At 42.5% G+C, this 17,688-nt stretch overlaps 1 protein-coding gene and 1 pseudogene across 1 annotated transcript; both read left to right on the forward strand.

The window, feature by feature from the left end:
* The first annotated feature begins 2,183 nt into the window (after positions 1 to 2,183).
* Positions 2,184 to 6,112, forward strand: LOC112168890. The gene is made up of 7 exons (XM_040507282.1): positions 2,184 to 2,386; positions 4,062 to 4,749; positions 4,841 to 4,975; positions 5,078 to 5,176; positions 5,350 to 5,493; positions 5,815 to 5,919; positions 6,029 to 6,112. Exons 1-7 carry the CDS (start codon positions 2,184 to 2,186, stop codon positions 6,110 to 6,112), a joined length of 1,458 nt encoding a protein of 485 aa, XP_040363216.1.
* A 507-nt stretch (positions 6,113 to 6,619) lies between these two features.
* Positions 6,620 to 8,670, forward strand: LOC121048934 (annotated as a pseudogene).
* Positions 8,671 to 17,688: the final 9,018 nt, after the last annotated feature.

Below are 17,688 nucleotides of genomic sequence, written 5' to 3' on the forward strand. Positions count from 1 at the left end.
AATGAAATTACAGTTTTACAGCGTTTTTTACAAACATGCTGTAATTTTCTTCAAAAAATTGTAAGATTTACGGCGTGCATCTAATGCATCTAAATCTTGCGTCGTGAATGACCCATTTTCCTGTAGTGTACTATTTGTCTTCAGTTTTTCTTGAGCTGGTCAACAGTCTTTTTTCTTGAGCGGGCGTGCCAGCACCGTTGGGGTGCGGTCGTTGGGGGTCTCCCTTGACCTGACTTCTTTCAAGCGATTGTGGACGAGGAGAGCACCAATCTCGTTGTGGGATTCTTTGTGCCTCGTGGCGAGGACTTTTGCTGAGCTTCTTCAAAATCACAATCGATACTCAATGTTGTAGATCAAGCAGATCGAGAACCACTGGGAAGTGAGGAGAACTTGCTAAAGCGTGACTTTAGCTTGACTGGAAGGTTTGGTAGCATTGACAATCGACTCCTGAAAAGACTAGGACTAGAGTGTGATTACCGGTAAGAGAAGGAGAGAGGTTGCTCTAGAGAGGCTTGGATAATCTTAGAGATTGTTGCTGATGAATTGTTTGTTCAAGTGTTTCATTGTAACCTTTATTTATAGGCTACCATGCCAAAGTGGTTGGCCTTAAACAAATGATAGTGGAGCACTAATTGGAGATAGTGGAGCACTAATTGGGATAGTGGAGCACTAATTGGAGATAGAAAATGATGAGTTTTGGAGTGATTTTGAATCACTTTAGGCTCCTTTATTCCTTCAATTATATCTCCATCAATAATTCAGAATGAGCCTTCGAGTGTAGATTATTCTATCCAAATTTCAGAGCTTAATTCCATGTGATTGGGCCGGAAACGCTGCTGAACTCCTTATAGGTCCAGTTTTCCAGTTTTGTTTCTGCAGAAAATTGGACTGATTGTTTAAAGGTTTTCCACTCGAAACTAGCTCTGGCACTCTTCATAAGAAATGATCCTTGGGATGTCTAGAATTAATCTAGCAAGTTTTATCCCATGTAGATTTCGTTTGGTTAGTCTGCCGCCCCTCCTTCCTTGTTTAGCTCGGTTTCTCCTAGCCGAAGTAGGAAAATGTGCTAAAGTTGACTTTTCATTTCCATGCTTCCATCATTTCCTTTTCTTGTAGCTCGCATAATCTTCCGTAGTAGGCTTTATTTAGCCTCTAAATAATATATTTCGAACTTGTCGACAATATATAGCTTGAGCCACTGACATTGCCTCAATTTTTCCAAGATACACCTTGTCAGGCCAAAATACTCATTTTGTGTCCAAATATTGCCCCCCAGACCTCGAAGTCAAAGGTCTTCGTCTTGACTGAAGAGGTCTTGAATAAGCACTGCTCTTATAACAGCTCCAAAGCCACTTGTATTGGCTTGACTGATATTACTTGACTGTTTCCATATAGGCCTCTAAATAGGCCATAAAACTTGAATGCCACAATCTGAATTGCCTTTGTCATGAACTGACGCTTTTTTTGCCAACTTTAGTGCCCCCCATGAGAAGGAGACTGCTTTTGATCGCGAATGAGGATCCTTCTCTTCCTTGGTGGTAGCTTTGTCATGTGTATAGCAACAAGTATCTACTTTGTTTGCTGGCTCTCTGTTGATTTTCTCAAATGTAGGTGTTGGAGCTGCTTCGCTGGCTAGATCAAGGCCTACAATACTTGCCAAAATAAGATGCAGAATAGCAAATTGTTTGCTGTCATTTAATCCTTCGCGAGTCTTATGCCGAAGAGGATGATTGGATTATGGCTATCGACATCATGACGTGTGACCAAGTGAAACCACCATATTTGCTGCAACTTTAGCATCTAAAACCGCATCGGTTTTAATCATGTTTTATTTAAAAAAAAAAAAAAAACATCAGGCCACTATGCTGGCCCTGTGGTGATAGGGAAAGGTTTAATGCCATCTCTTCACTGTCGCCTTAGATGCTATTCTCAAGATGGAATAATGATTCATTAATTATCAACTAGAGCCACTCATTGGCCCAGCTAATAAATTAATCTCCAAAAATATCTGAGCTATAAATCAAGATATAATGGAGAAGTGTTCCTTGCGACCTAGAAATGGGATCCAAGAAACCATCGTTATCGATCAGGCAGATGAAATCACTGAGAAAGCCGCATTCACCTGGCGGACTAACATGAGTGTTTGATGTAGAAGTCAGATTAGAGAGGAGAGAAGTCGACTGATGGGCTTTGGTGGAGGTGATAGTCAAGCGAGGCTGGGTCCCACACCTCGCGATAATTTGCCAGATGATGCTATGGCCTATTATGGGCTTCCCATCAGCCGTCCCATAGTGGCTCTTCGGCAGGTGCCCGATGATTTTAGCAGTTGGGGACCAAGGAGGAAAGTGGGCTTCTGGCCTACCATCATTCCTGAGGAAATTGTTTGGTATTAGGAGGTCCGAGCGAGAGATTTGGCCAGATAGGATGCGATGGGTATCACACAAACCATCGATCTATGCTTCTGTCTTCCCCATAATACTAACCCTGCACCGCTAGCCGTCGCTCTTTGCTTCTGGAACACCTCCAGCAATACATTCGAATTTCGGTTTGGGCAGATGAGCATAGCTTTGCTGGATGTTCTTACCATCACGGGGTTGCCCATTGACTTTGACCCCTATGTGCATGGTCAGTTCGATGGCATTCAATTTCCTTTGAGAATGGATATGGCTGGTCGGGGGCATCGCAACAAATCTTACCCATTTTGGCGCGACTATTACTGCACCCAGCGTGACCATATAGGAGGTATTGCATTCCTGGAATTCTGGCTTTGCAAATTTATCTTTTGCACTTCTTCCAACAAACCTATTGGGCCCTAGAATTCTCTGGCCACTGCTCTCTACAATGGTATTTGCGTTGGCCTTGGGCAACTTGTATTGGGTGCGTTATATCGCTCCCTTTATAGAGTCATAATGCGCCCATTTGATACCAACATTAGTGGCCCCTTCTGGATCCTTGCCTTTTGGCTATAGATTTATTTCCCTCACTTCCGTCGCGGTGATATTCCAAAGGAACCTCCAGTTGATTCCCTTTTGGGGAACTGGCTTTGTCGCAACATGAGGTATCGAGCTCCACTCTACCCCGAGTGTTTTATCTACTTGTACTTCCTGGGAGAGATGTCGGACCCAAAAATAGTCCTTTCTAGGTGATTCCCTCCTCCCCTTGATGATGGCTTTCTGCCCAGTGGACCGGATCATAGCGAAAGAGCCCTCTTATCCTTTCGTCGCGCCATCTCCTACTTGGATATTCGCACTACTACAAAAAGTTAATCACACAACACTAATCACACAACGGAACAGAAATCATCCGTTGTGTGTTTAAGTAAGCTTTATTGCACAACGGTACTTGTTATATTCTGTTGTGTGAATGCCAACAAAGTGATAACTTTTTTATCAGAACTACATTACACAACGGACTTAAGTAATGTCTGTCGTCTGAGTCTTAAAAAAATTAGCGGCAGATTTCCCTCCACTTTGGAGCCTTGGTTGCCTCTTGAAATCTGAAATTTGTGCTACTTGATACAACGATGCTTTATATTTTCCGTTGTGTGATTGAAAACTGGATGCCAAATTTTGAGGAAGCTTGATTGAATGTCTTCCACAAGATAAACCTAGTGCAAGCTGTAGAAATTAGACAACAGAAGTTATACTTTTCTGTTGTGTGAAAGTGGGAACATATAGGCGGCAACATTTTGAGCCAAATTGCTGTATGCGGCAGATTTCCCTCCATGTTTTGACATTTTGATACTCTTACAACAGTTTGTTAGGTTTCTGTTGTGTGATTGCTTTGTTGGAAGTTTAATTGTGCCTCCCACCCAGGCCAAGCCACATCGTGTCGAAAGAAAAATGAAACAAATTCTCTCGAGCTCTCTCAGTTATGAAACCCCGGCCCGTCTCTCCACCCCCCCTCCCCACGACTCTCCCAATCGTGAAACACCCCCCCCCCCCCCCACGAAACCCCTCTCTCTCAGTCTCTCGATCTCTTTTGTCTCAATTTCATGCTCTCTTCTTCTTCAATCTCATCACCCCCTTTCAAACCCTAACCCTAAAATCTTCCTCCCCCAGCAATGGCCTCCTCCATCGTCGACAACGCCACCACCGCCGCCGCCATCGTCCTCCAGCAGGCCCCACCACCAAGAGGAAGACAAGAACCGAAATTGAATTGCCCAGCAGCAACAAGAAGCCCTCGCAACCCGACCCGCGTTGGGAATGCCCGCGTCCGGCCTCGAACGATGACTCAACCTCTGAGTGGCCAGTGACTTCAGCCAAGCTCAATTTGGCTCCGGCGTCGGCGGAAGAGCAGCTAAGGCACCACGCGCTTCGGCTACACAACCGGGCCTTGGAGGCCTGCGGCGGATTCTTTAAGGGCAATGCCGGGTCGGGTAGTGGGTCCGAGAGTGAGGAGGAAGAAGAGGATTGCAAGGTTGGAGATAAGGAGAATGAGGAGTACAAGTTTTTGTTGAATTTGTTTGTGGAGGAGAGTGGGTTGAGGAGTTATTACGAGGGGAATTGGGATGGTGGTGAGTTCCATTGCTTGGTGTGTGGTGGGTTGGGGAAGACGAAGAAGATCAAGGGTTGTGTCGGGCTTGTTCACCACGCGGTTTCGATAAGCAAGACGAAGAAGAAGAGAGCTCATAGGGCTTTTGCTCAGGTTGTGTGTAGGGTTTTAGGGTGGGATTTTGACCGGCTGCCCATTGTTGTGCTCAAAGGCGAAAGGCTCAGTTTTTATTTGGCAAAACCGGGCGATGAACGGGTGATTAGAGATTTTTTTCGGGTAATGTTTGATATTTGAATGCGGTAATTGTTGCGGTTTGATTGAATTTGGTTCTGTTGTGATGGTGCAGGGTGAGAGTGAGGTAAATGCTGGTGCTAGTGAGGCTGTTTCGGGTGCTGTTAAAGACAATGTGGGAGATGAAAAGGATGGTAATGCCGAGTCAGGTGAAAAGGAAGCATCTAATGGAGACCTAATGATTTGTCAGGTTATTTATGTCTATCACTTCGAGTTAGTTTTTGGGGTCTTGAACTATAAGTGAGCTCCGGCCTTGTTTTACTATAAGTTGATATTGGTCGTGCTGTTGCAGAAATCTTTGAAAGATGATGATGCAAATCAATGCAAAGAAACCCTTAATAAGGGGATATCAGAAATCAAAGAAGAGAAAGAAGAGGCAATGGATACGCGGGTGAGATGATTGTTCTAAAATCATAACTGTTACGCCATATCTTTTCTTTTATGTTTCTTCTTAGGGGGCATGTTGGGTCCGAAATAAGTTCCTTACATTTTAAAAATTTTAATTCCCTCTTGGTTTGTAGTTGCTGAGGTTTATATTAATTGGGTTGAGTTGTGCATATTCAGAGTGAGCCTGAGTTAAATGTTGACCAGTTGGATAGTGCACTGAAAGACAATGTGGCAGCTGAAACTGATGCTCCTGCTGAATATAGTGAAAAGGAGGCATTTGATGATCATCAGTGCAATGGTAAAGAACCAATCATCTGTCAGGTTAGTCATCACTGTAACTAGGCTTTTGTTTTTAAACTGTACACAAGTTTCAGTCTTTCAGATGTTTTGCATTGTGGAAAGGGAAAATCTGTAAGCAACGCCTTTGAATGGTACATGAATTGTAAAGACTTCGAAGCCTTTATTTCATCTTAAGAATATAACCATTGATAGTGCTCAGACCTTAAAGTTTGGTTAAAGCCGTAAAAGGCAAGGGCATAAGAAAGAGAACTAAACCCATAAAAGAGTGCAACACTTGGTTATATATCAAACTTTAGCCGATCAAATTTTTTTTATAATTTAGTGCTGGTTGTCCTGTTTCAGAGCTCTTTGAAAGATGACTGTACAGATAAAAGCATAGAAAGCCTTGATGAGGGAAAGACAGTATTAATGAAGGAAGCAATTGGAGAAGAAGCAAAGGATGCATTGGTGAGATGATTGTTGTGAAAAGAATTTACTAATGCCATATTATTGGTGAGATGATTGCGTTTTGTATATGTTATGAACTATGTTAATAAATTCCCCTGAATGGATGCAGGTTTCAATTTCGAAGACATGCAAGCTTTTGAAGTCAATCTCAAGGTTGAAAGCTTTTGAAATATTGTTATTTGTTTTCGTCTGAGAGGGAATTTGTTTTTTCTTCATATTGACTGATTGAATGTGATGTGAAATCAGAACTAGAAACCGGGGTTGTTGTTGTGGATGAGGATGGAAAACTAGAAGACAGAGTTGGAGTGGCCTTGAAATGTCTTCCAAACTATGATCCTGCTACCTGTTTGTTCGAAACAGTTTAAAGCTGCAACGGAATCACCCCCCTATACAGAAAGTGTGTGTGTAGGATTGGAGCATGCACACTCTTTTTTCCAGTTTCAAAGCGCAGAGACAGAGAGAGACTACACTTTGTTAGATCGCAGGTTTTGTTCCTTGGTTTTGGTTGGACTCTAAGGGCTTCTGCTTTTTGTGTCCTTCCCCTGCTGCATTGTGTTGTTAGATTTGGTTTGGATTGGATTGTTTGTTTTATAGGATTCTCAGAAATTGGTCAGTTGTAAAAGAACTGCATTACTAGTATTGATTGTTTAGATTGGATGGTTTGGATTGATTGTTTGTTTTTGGTTCAGAACACGTCATAATGGAAGAGAAGATGAGAATTGGAGGAGGGTTGCTTAGTGGAGCACAGTCTAGTATACTTGAGGAGATGAAGTTGTTAAAAGAACTGCAGGATCATTCTGGTTTGTTAATTTGTTCCCTTCCTACGTTGCTTTTTTTTTTCTTTTCTTCTTACTTAAATTTTTGAATTTGGGTGGTTTGAACATATAATCGAGTCTTGTGCTAGGTGGAGGTAGAGGAGAAGTTACTTGGGTTTCAGATAGCTTTGAAAATGTTTGATCTTTAGTTTTTGCTGGATGTAATTTGCTCATGGTTTGTTGGTTTTGGATGGTTTTTAGACTCCGCTTATGTTGGCTGCAATGCATGGCAAGATCTCATGCGTGCGAAAGCTTCTTGAAGTAGGAGCAAATGTATGTGAAAAATCACAGCTTTGGTTTGGTTTGGGTTTCTGATTTTTTTTTTTCCTCCAGATATGGAGTGTGAGGCTAATGTGTGCTATTGTGTCAGGTATTAATGTTCGATTCCCTTCACGAAAGAACTTGTTTGCATTATGCTGCTTACTATGGCCATGCCAATTGCCTCCAGGCCATTGTTTCCGCTGCTCAATCAAATCATGTAGCTGTTTCATGGTAAGTACAAACTCTCTGAAGTGATTTGGTCCTACTTTGGTTGATCTTACTAATTTGGTAAATGATGACCCCGTTGCATTTAGCATCGAGGCGAAGTGGGCCTGAATGTGTACGTATATTGTTAGACAACGGAGCTCTTGTTTGTGCTTCAACTGGCGGATATGGGTAAGAATTAAACTCAAAGTTCTTAATCATCATTGATCTGTAGTGTCGATTTTACTCTTAGACTGAGAAATTGGTGTTTACAGCTGCCCAGGAAGCACTCCGCTGCATTTGGCGGCAAGAGGGGGATCTCTGGATTGTATACAAGGATTGTTGGCATGGGGTGCATATCGCGCTCAAAGAGATGGATCGGGGTATAATTCCATTTCCATCTATATTCAAAAATCAAATTCTGTAGTCTGTAACACACACAGATCCCCTTGTGTTGTTTATCTCTAAATCAGTGCATGTTCTGTTCTTTCTGTTTCATCTATCCAACCACCATAGTTTTGTAAAAAAAAAAAAATTCTTTCTTGATGGAGAGAGCAAGAATTGAATCTATTTGCATTAAGTGACAAACACTAAGGCCAACAAGTGTTAAACATTAAGGCCTCATTGGGGGTCTAACTCTGTTTTAAGATTTTTTTTTTTTTTTTATTCAAGAAAACCTGAACCAATGATCATATCTCTTAACTTGATTTTAAACACTTTATTTGAAAGTTTGATCTTTATCTATTGTTTTTTTTTTTTTTTGTAAATATGCAGGAGAATGCCATATATAGTTGCTTTGAAACACAAACATGGAGCTTGTGCAGCTATGCTAAATCCATCATCAGCTGAGCCTCTGGTGTGGCCATCACCTTTGAAGTTTATTAGTGAGCTTAATGAGGAGGCAAAAGCTTTGTTAGAACAGGCCTTAACGGAGGCAAACAAGGAGAGGGAGAAGAATATCTTGAAAGGAAGCGGTTACTCTCTTGCATCTCCATCGCATTCTGATGTGCATTCTGATATAGGGATGGATGACAATCTTTCTGAGGTAATTTCCTACCTTCCTGTCTATTTCTAAGTTCTGTTCTCAAATATTTTACACATTTCAATTTCTAGTTACTACTCCTACTAGTAGGATGCACCTCAACACCTTGATTTCCCTTTTTTACAGAGAAAATAATTACCCACACCCCATCTACATCTATCTGAAACTTTATATTATGGGGGTACAGTTACTGCTGGCAATGCTTTTATCATAAGATTATTTATATATGTGTCTGTGTTTAGGTACTTCTCATAAATCATAATGGTCTCTCATTTTTAACAGTGCATAATGGGTTGTGCTTTTCTCTTGAGCAGTGATGGTGCAGCTTCATTGGTGCTAGTGAGTGGGGAAAAGGCACTTGAACTTGGGTTACATGCTCTTGTTCTTCATTCCTCTGGAAAACCAACCCCTTTGGTACTGTATCATGCTCTTCTGCTGCAATATGTGCTAACTCGTGAAGCTTCACAATAAGCTTGGAGGTGATGCAAATGAGAGTATATATAGTGCACATGATGCTTGATAAAATGGCACAAGAAGGTTTTGTTGAAGCGAAAAGATATTATATCAGCTTTTGATTCATGTGTAGCTAGCTAGGAATGCTTTCTTGTTTGGTACATTACCTAGTCACTTGAATGTATGGATGTCTGAAAAATGGTAATGGAATGATATGGATTTGAGTACTTTTGATGTGGTAATTACTATCCAATAGTCACTGGTTTGTTACTCAATTTGATTACAATATTCACACTACAGCTAACCAAATAGAGTAGTTGTGTGAACTAACAACCAACAACAAAAGAAACAAACTTCTGTTGTGTAAGATTCATAACACACAACAGAAACCAAATAGAGTAGTTGTGTGAACAAACAACCAACAACAAAAGAAACAAAGTTCTGTTGTGTGAGATTCATAACACACAACAGAAACCAAATAGAGTAGTTGTGTGAACTAACAACCAACAACAAAAGAAAACAAATTTCTGTTGTGTGAGATTCATAACACACAACAGAAATGAAATCATCTCTGTTGTCTGAGTAATCAACAGACAAGGGATATAATTTCACTTCAGTTGTGTATTATTAATCTCAGACAACAAAGAATGAGTAATATCTGTTGTGTGTTACATATCTCAGACAACAAAGAATGAGTAATATCTGTTGTGTGTTATGAATCTCAGACAACAAAGAATGAGTTATATCTGTTGTGTGTTATGAATCTCACACAACAGTGAATTCTTTCTTCTGTTGTCTGAATGTGCCGAGGCATCGCCGCCCATGCCATGCCAGGCACATGCTACGCAGAACTCACACAACGGAAATAGGTATTTCTGTTGAGCAAACTATTATCACACAACGGTGAAATCACCGTTGTCTGATTTTTCAATCACACAACACTCACTTAGACCACGGTGAGCTTGGTCATCACACAACAAAAATCCACCGTCGTCTGATGACCTTTTTGTAGTAGTGTCGTCTTGCCACCAACCGTGTAAGTTACGAGCACTATGCCCCTAACCACTTTGCTCGCTAATTTGGGTTGGCCCAGTTAGTACCTTGGCCTTTGGTTGATTCTGCCAATTACTACACCTTTTGGCGGAGATTAGCTCTGCCTGGGTCTGCCCCTAGCTTTCAGAATCAGTTTATTTTGATAGTGATTCCTCCTTGGGTCAGAGCGTTGTACCCCCTCAACGATGTCGATGATGATTATGCTGATTGGTGGAAAGAGATGTCCGTGAACTATTGGGACCTGCCACATGACGAACTCTTCGTCGTGATTTTTCGTGGCATGAGTAGTCCTGGTCAGGAGGACCGCGAGATTCTTGAGCGCTTCTCCAATCCTGCAGCATAACCCCCGCAACCTATTCTACCTTCTAGCTCATCGCGTCCAGGGATACAAATCCACGAGCCTAGGCAACAATAAGTTTTTGTCTTTCTTCATCATTCCTTTTCCTTGTCTTGATTTTCCCCTCTTATTCCTGAGTGTGTTTTGCAGCAAACTACCCGGAGCAGGACATCCTCAGTTCAGACCTGGAAACAAAACTCAATAGCAAAGGAGACTCTTCTCATGATGAAGATCCCGTTGAGCTAATTTGGTTAAGAACGATCCCAAACTTGTATATTTGGTGCTTCCCCTCTTTTTGAGTTGTGATTCTTTTCTCGTACAAGCCATTGTTGTCTTCGCTTGCAAACGCAATTGAGCTCAATTTGTCCAGGAGAGTTTTGAAGATGACGAACCTCTAGGAATGCGATTGGTAAATTCTGGCCCTGTCTTATCCTATTTAAATTCTAGAATCTATGCAGGATCTTCACTATGTATCTTTTGACAAGTCCATCAGAGGACCACTGATCCCTCTTGCTTGAGCGAGGCTGGACCCTCAACCGCTGCAGAAGAGCCAACTCTCTCGCTAGTTCAAGCATCAATTAACCCCGTGGCGCCTCTTTCATCTCCCACATCTACAAAGCATCTGCAAGGTTCTATCATTCTAATAACGATCTCCGATGACGACTCCCTGGAGCATGAAAGCGTGGAAAGCCACTCTGAGGCTTCTGCCACTTATGAGGAACTGATGACAACAGAGATTCTCGCGGCACTAGAGGTCCAAGAGGTGAATGAAGCGGGGCCTCTTCCTCTTGGTGACCACGTACCAGATATCGACCCGACAGCTCGAGAGGCAAGTCACTGTTGGCCAATGCTTTCCATTTCCCTTTAGATCCAAACCCGCTCTCTGACATTCTCTCTGACATTTTTGAATCTGACCAGGATTCTGTTTGTACTGAGGAGGTGGCTGCAAATACTGAGGGTCCTATCGGCAGGACCGTCACCCCAGAGATGGAAAATGATGCGAACGGTGGTGGTGCCCCCCAAGTCTTGTGAACAAATGAGACAACCGTCGAAGCTGAGGACTCTGTACTTGAATCTGCTCCACTTGCCCATGGTGAGCCTCAAGTTGAGTTTCCAGATTCTTCTGCGGTTGAAGGGATAGACTAACCTATTGAAGATGAAGAAACTGAGGAAGCTATCCACCCTTTTGCATTGGTGGTTAGTGATCCTATATGGTGCCTCCGCCGCCTCCTCCTCCTCCTACTAGATTCGAGAGATTGATGAGGGTGTTGGAGGTAACTCCTCCTTCTGCTGTGGATGAGGCTAAGATGATGCTTCATGAACATCTGGGTCCTCGGGTATTAGAGCCTGGTGCCCTCCCGCGAGTCATGGAAGCCCTAAGGTATCTTTGCCAGGAGAAGGCATTGACCCTGCGGCAATTTAGTGACATTGACGTTCTGGTGAATAAGCTTGGTAAGGCCCGCCGACGTCAATCGGTCGCGAACGCCCAGGCTCATGACTCTCGAGAGGCATTGAATAACCTCTCCCGAGAAATGGACATCTCCTGCGATATTTTAAATGAGCGAGCCATCTGCCTGCGGGAACTACAAATCCAAAGGTCCAATTTCAAACTTCGGATCGAGGACCTCCAAGCCTGTTTAGCCTCTGTTGAGAATGCGATTGTTGCAGAAGAAGCTCAACTCGATGAACCTTTGGCTGCTTCTGAAGAAATGGGCCTCAACCTGGCCCGTATCAGAGAACGGGCCACTCAGGCCGAAGCTGGTGCCATTGCGGCGAACCTCTACATGGAGGAACTTTGCTTGAAATTGAGCTTCGCGGGCCAATCTCTGTAGACCTCCTCGAAAATCGTTCGGTCTCCTCACGTGCTATTAATCCCTTCTTTTTTGAGATTTAGGGCATTAATCACTCGTTGAAAAACAACTGTCGTGAAAAAATAATCTCGTGAATAGAATAGTTACCTCCTCAAAAACTGTTTGGTATTGTAGCCTCACATGCTACTAGTCCCCTTTTCCCGAGATTTGGAATCACTAGTCTCGATTTACTGATATCAGTTTGACTCTTTAACCATCCATCCAAGGGTGGGGATTTGCCTAAAGTCCCTATAAATAGTTGTGTTTTGGGGATGGGAACATCCACGCCAAAAAACCTTCTTCTGAGATTCAGATCTTCAACAATGGCCTTTCAATCTTTGCTTCTCTTTCTCCTTCTTCACAAATCTTCCCCTTAGCAAATAGTCCTTAGCCTCTAAATTTTAGGCTTTATGGCGTAATCTCAAGCCTGGGTTAGGCCTTATGGCGTAATCTCAGGCAACCCCTTGTTTCGGCCTTCTTGAATTCTGCAACGACGATGCCAGGCTTCAGATTGGTTTAGAAACGCGAGGGGGCTCCAAGTGTGGGATCCACGATCATGCGAGATCATCTTTGTTAGAATCCCACACGTGGAGCGAAACAGGGAAAGGGAGGAAGGCCACTCTGTGGTTCGACTTTCCTCCTATGTTTCCTTCCTTCTGGACCCGGCCCATGTTGTGCCCTCCAGATGGAAGGGGCTTTGGTTCTCACCTCCTTCTCCCCCTTTCTCTTCTTGATAGAATCTTGGAAGGATGAGAAGAGATGGACTCTTTGAAGGAATGGGTTCAAGCTACAGAATGGTTGTTCCTATACTTCACGTCTAACTAATGGTGGTTCCCAAGGCTAAAGGGGGTGCAAAGACTCAAGCTGATGTTCGGTTCCTTCATTCTCTGCCCCTCCCGGAGATAATGGCGCGGCTCAACCCGACGTTCGATTCCATAGCTGCTTCCAATTGAGGGGGCTTGGAGGCTCCATTTTCTTTCACTAGAGTCTCCCCTTCTCATGGATAATGGCGTTGGCCATGCCTATGTTGGATTCCTCTGCCGTTTCCATATAAAGGGAGCTAGGGGGCTCTGTTACTCCTTGTGGGGGCATTTTGATCGGAGTTGTACGGCAGTTAAAATTCATGGGTAAGGACCCAAGACTTTGCCCCTTCGTCTGAGTAAGTAGCAACTAGGCCCAGCAGACCTCGAAGGATAATAAGTCCTAAGAAGAAAGCTGTTGATTTCTTCCCAGCAGCTCCTCTCCATGTTCACAGCAGTGAATTAGTGTGCAATTTTAGTAAAGGCTTGGCAAGATATGCATGGCGTGGGAGCTAGAAAAGCATGAGTTTCGGAAGAAGAGATTCCGACAATGGTATGATTTCTGGGTTTTTGGGTTAAGGTTGATTGGGAGGAATTGATGGCTAGGGATTCAGAGATAGGGCTTGATCTCTTGCTTGATGTTTCTGGGTTGTTGGGGCTTTTGTTCTTCTAGTGGGAGTGACAGGGTCCGCCCCGGATTCCACCCTGGAACCCGAAGTAGCCCTGCTGGACCCACCTTTAAAGAAGGTTTACCAAAAATTTCGGCATAACCTCCCTTAAAAATGGGCAACCCAAAACCTGTAGAATTTCAATTTCACTTCTAAACAACCCTCCCAAAACTCCTGGAGCCACCCTGCTCCCAAAACCGCACTATTCCACAATTTAGAGTAACAAATTATCCAATTAACTCAAATTACAACCAAGTCAAAGGTTACAATATTAATACAAAAATCTCAAGGTTATCAGAGCAGACTAACACCAAAAGAACAAGGATATACAAAGCAGGTTAGCAAGTAACCTACGAGGGATAGATGACAGCGGTGGTGCTAAGCCTCAACTCCTAAAGCCGAACAGCTACACTGCGAACTGGGCATTTGAAACCGAAGGGCCCAGGGGAAAGTACATAAAAACGTTAGCGTGAGTGGACAAAAATAAACAATTTCAAACAAAAGGGATTTTATACTTTCCCACATTTATTTCTTTTAAAAAAGTTCCCGATGCATGCAAGGATTAACGAAAATAAAACAAGAGGAGTTCCACTCATAAAAACCGACTAGTCCCGCTAGTCACATATGATTTAAAAGAAAAAGTTGGAACTCTGATACTCAAGGAAAATAAGACCAGCCCCGCTGGTTAAACAAAAATCGAGCTAGCCCCGCTAGCTTAAGTAGTAAAGTAAGTAGGGGAAAGCGATAGCCATACGAATGAGCCTCCCAGGCTCGGGTGATAGCCTCCCAGGCTAAAATACTCCCATAACTCCCGTAATATACCCTTACGCCACTAAGTGTAGCGATAGGATACCGGGCTACAGAATTACTGTCACAGAGACAGTAACCTGCGCCACAAAGGCGGAAGGGCTACGGTGATCCCATCACCGCGCCACAAAGGCGGAAATCAATGCTAGCAATGATAAGTCACCCAAAGTATGGCAAAAGAAAATCCGAAAACCTCATAAATCCATAAAACTTCCCCAACTCGTAAAAGAATTTCCATGACGTGTCCCACACGCCGAAATAATCTCATCATCAAACTAAATAGGATATAAATAAGTATAAAGATTAACTTTATCGAATCTCATAGAAATCTCAAATTGCCGAATATAAGTATAATATAAATAGTATAAATCCGGAAATCACATCGGAAATAAATAAATAAAAGAAGATAAGCGTAATCCAATGACGTGGCCCCGCACGCCATAAAAGCTCCAAGTAAATCAATTAACCAAAACCGTTTCCGAAAATAACCGTATGCTCGAGAAAGTAAATTGATAAATAATTTATAACTTCGGAACTGTTTAAATAAATGCATGCATCATTCATTGAAAAATAAAAGTCCACTCACAGTGTACGGCTAATCCTGCCGTCGATCCGAACCCTCCTCGAGGGAATCCTTCTCACGTCCTGTACGATATAACGTTCGTAAATCAATAATTACAGGACGGAAATTAATTTTACGAATATTATAAATTGAAATTTAAAGCGTCCCCCGTCAACATCCACCTCCTTAATTCACATCGAATTTATCCGAACATTCACCATTAATAATCATTCGTCGGTATATATATTCTAGAGTGAATTCGAAGGGAATTCGGCGATCGAATTTACGTAAATCAATAATCAACAATTCATGCTCAATCGTAACTTCCTCCAATTTCCATCAAACTTCATGTATAAGCTTCTAATATCATTAAAGAATTTATGGAACTAAAACGGTAATTAAAATGTAGTTCTACGCGCCGGCAACCACTTCCTCCGATGACCACCAAACTCCGGCACTAGCATCTACACAACAAGCCCAACCAACTTCCCAACTACAACATCATCCAATTTTACCTCGAAGTGGTCGAATCAAGCCGGTGAAGAAAAGCCCGAACTTCAAGAACCCTAAAAATGGAAAATTGTCAATTAGATATCTACACTGCAAATTGGATTGAACTACCTTAGGGGAAATGATCACCATCAAAAACCGAACCTTCGATGCTAACCTGGTGGCTGGAGGTGGCCAGAATGGCCGGAAATCGGTGAAACCCCAAAACTGCAACCGGAGCAAACCTTGCTTCGATCCGAGCTTTTCCGGCCAAATCGTCGAAAACTAAGGGCACCAGCGTGACCAGGGGGAGGAGGCGACCCTGTGGTGGCCGGCTTTCTGCCGGGTGATGGCCGGACGGCGGCCAATCGAAGAGAAGAAGGATTTCCCGAAGAAGAAAGAGGGGAAAATCGGGGAAGAGGAGAGAGAAAGGTGGGTTTCCGGTTTTGGAAACCTACCACAGTAATTTTCCTTATATATATAATTTTCTTACCATGAACAGTAACCATAAACAGTAACTTTAATCTTTCGCTTATAACTTTCACATACGAACTCCAATTTTTACGCACCACATATGCACGCGCTCGGTTTAACGTCCTCTACAATTTTCGTGAAGGAAGTTTCCTCAAATTTTGACTCAAACGAAAAGTCAACTTTTAGGGCTACTAAAAGTATCTGAACAAGTAAAAAGTAAAAGAAATTGTCGTTTCCCGTCCATATGACTAATAAACGGTAAAATTTAGGTCCAGGACGTTACAGGGAGAGTTGCTTGGGCTGTTTAGTAGTTAGCTTGTGCCTCCCTCCCCCCTTCCGCAGCAGCTATAACCATCGATTTATAGAGTAGTGATGGCTTAAGTCTGCTGCTGTTCCTAGAAATCTTGCTGCTGTAATCCCAGGAATCCTGCTGCTGTGACTCTAGGAATTTTGCTGCTACTGTAATCCAGGAATCGTGATTCCAAGATTTGCTGCTGGAAAAAAGGGGAGTTATGGGTAGAGAACTGTCTTGTGTGTAAAAGAAGGTGATATAGTACTTGAGATGTCTAGTTTAAGGAAAATAATTGAATATATTGGGTAAAGAGAAGTGTTTGTTGTAATTGAGTGGTTTTTGGGTTCTTTCTTCTTCACTTGCCCATAATCAGAATTGGGCTGTTGAGCTTGAATTTCGGTCCCCAAGTCCGAAATTACCAACAAGCCTAAAACTACTAATGGGCTTCATGCTTTTCCGTTACCTTCCACACCACACCCGCTCTTGCAAGCCCCAAATACGTGAATGTAGCTGGGGGTGGTCCACATGCGTGGCATGATGATTGTCGTTATAATTTGCTTATTGGGCTCGAGAAATGAATTGGGCCTGATAGTTGGATTTTTGGGCATCAACATTAGCCCCCTTGATTATGTAGGCTATGCAATGACTATGAAATAGGCTACATAATCAATAAGAAAGTAATCTAAGGTAAGCATGAAAACCAAGTGTATAGAAGCATGAAATTTGAGAGAGTTAGCCGCTTGAGAATTTGAAGCATTTGCGTGATTTGCATTACAGAAGAGTGCATGTGTTTACGAGGACAATGATTAAAATAAGTAAGCATAAGATAACGAGAATGAGTTAAGTAAAAGAAAATTGATAATGAATTAGAGTAAAATGAAAGTGAACTTGAACTCGAAAAACGGAAGGACCAATATGATTAGAAGCCGCGTATATGTTTTGTAAAGCACGAGCATAACAATAAAAGCATTTGCAAAATAATTGACAAATGAAAAGAAAGTTAAAACGAAATAGGTAAGTATGTGTGTTAAATATGATATATGGTTAGAGTAAAGTAGGATGTGCATAATGAAAATAGAGAGCATAAAAGTATTTATTTGCATTTGGCTTATAGATATGCTTGATGGTTTGTTTCGCATGGTGTGTGAAAAGTTCTATTTTCTTTGCTTGGCTTCTACATGCTTGATTATGTGTAGAATGAGTTGTTTTATGCTTGTCTTAAATTTGCTTGAGCTTGTGGCAACTATGCTTAGGCATGTGCATTGATAGTTTTGGCTTAATGTTGCCTTAATCATTTAGAGGACCAAGGGAGAGTGCGTGGACTTTGAAATGTACATGCTTAGGAAAATAGGCTTGGCATGACTCTCATATGATCTATGATAGATGCATGACCCTAGGGAGGAGCTTGGAATGGCTTTGCATGTATGTTTGATGCTTGTATGCATAGTATCATGCTTACTTGGGTTTTCTTTGCCTAGGATGAACTTGTTTAAAGGCTTGGCGTATTCCTCTTGGTCGTGGATCTGCTTGGCTTGAGCATGAGCTTTGGCATGAGCGTGAGTTTGGCATAAGCGCGAGCTTGGCATGAGCAGTGCTTGACATGAGCATTAACGTGAGCATGTGCTTGGCATGAGCATTGATGTGAGCATGTGCTTGGCACGA

The sequence above is a fragment of the Rosa chinensis genome, chromosome 1, assembly GCF_002994745.2.
Source record: "Rosa chinensis cultivar Old Blush chromosome 1, RchiOBHm-V2, whole genome shotgun sequence".
Classification (NCBI taxonomy): Eukaryota; Viridiplantae; Streptophyta; class Magnoliopsida; order Rosales; family Rosaceae; genus Rosa; species Rosa chinensis.

Bases quoted from the DNA above. Each gene is read 5' to 3' on its own strand.
- LOC112168890 (XM_040507282.1), top strand. From the start codon at position 2,184: ATGGGCTTTGGTGGAGGTGATAGTCAAGCGAGGCTGGGTCCCACACCT. The intron at 4,750-4,840 runs GTGATTAGAGAT...GTGATGGTGCAG, and splicing joins CAAAACCGGGCGATGAACGG to GGTGAGAGTGAGGTAAATGC. The intron at 4,976-5,077 runs GTTATTTATGTC...GTGCTGTTGCAG, and splicing joins GAGACCTAATGATTTGTCAG to AAATCTTTGAAAGATGATGA.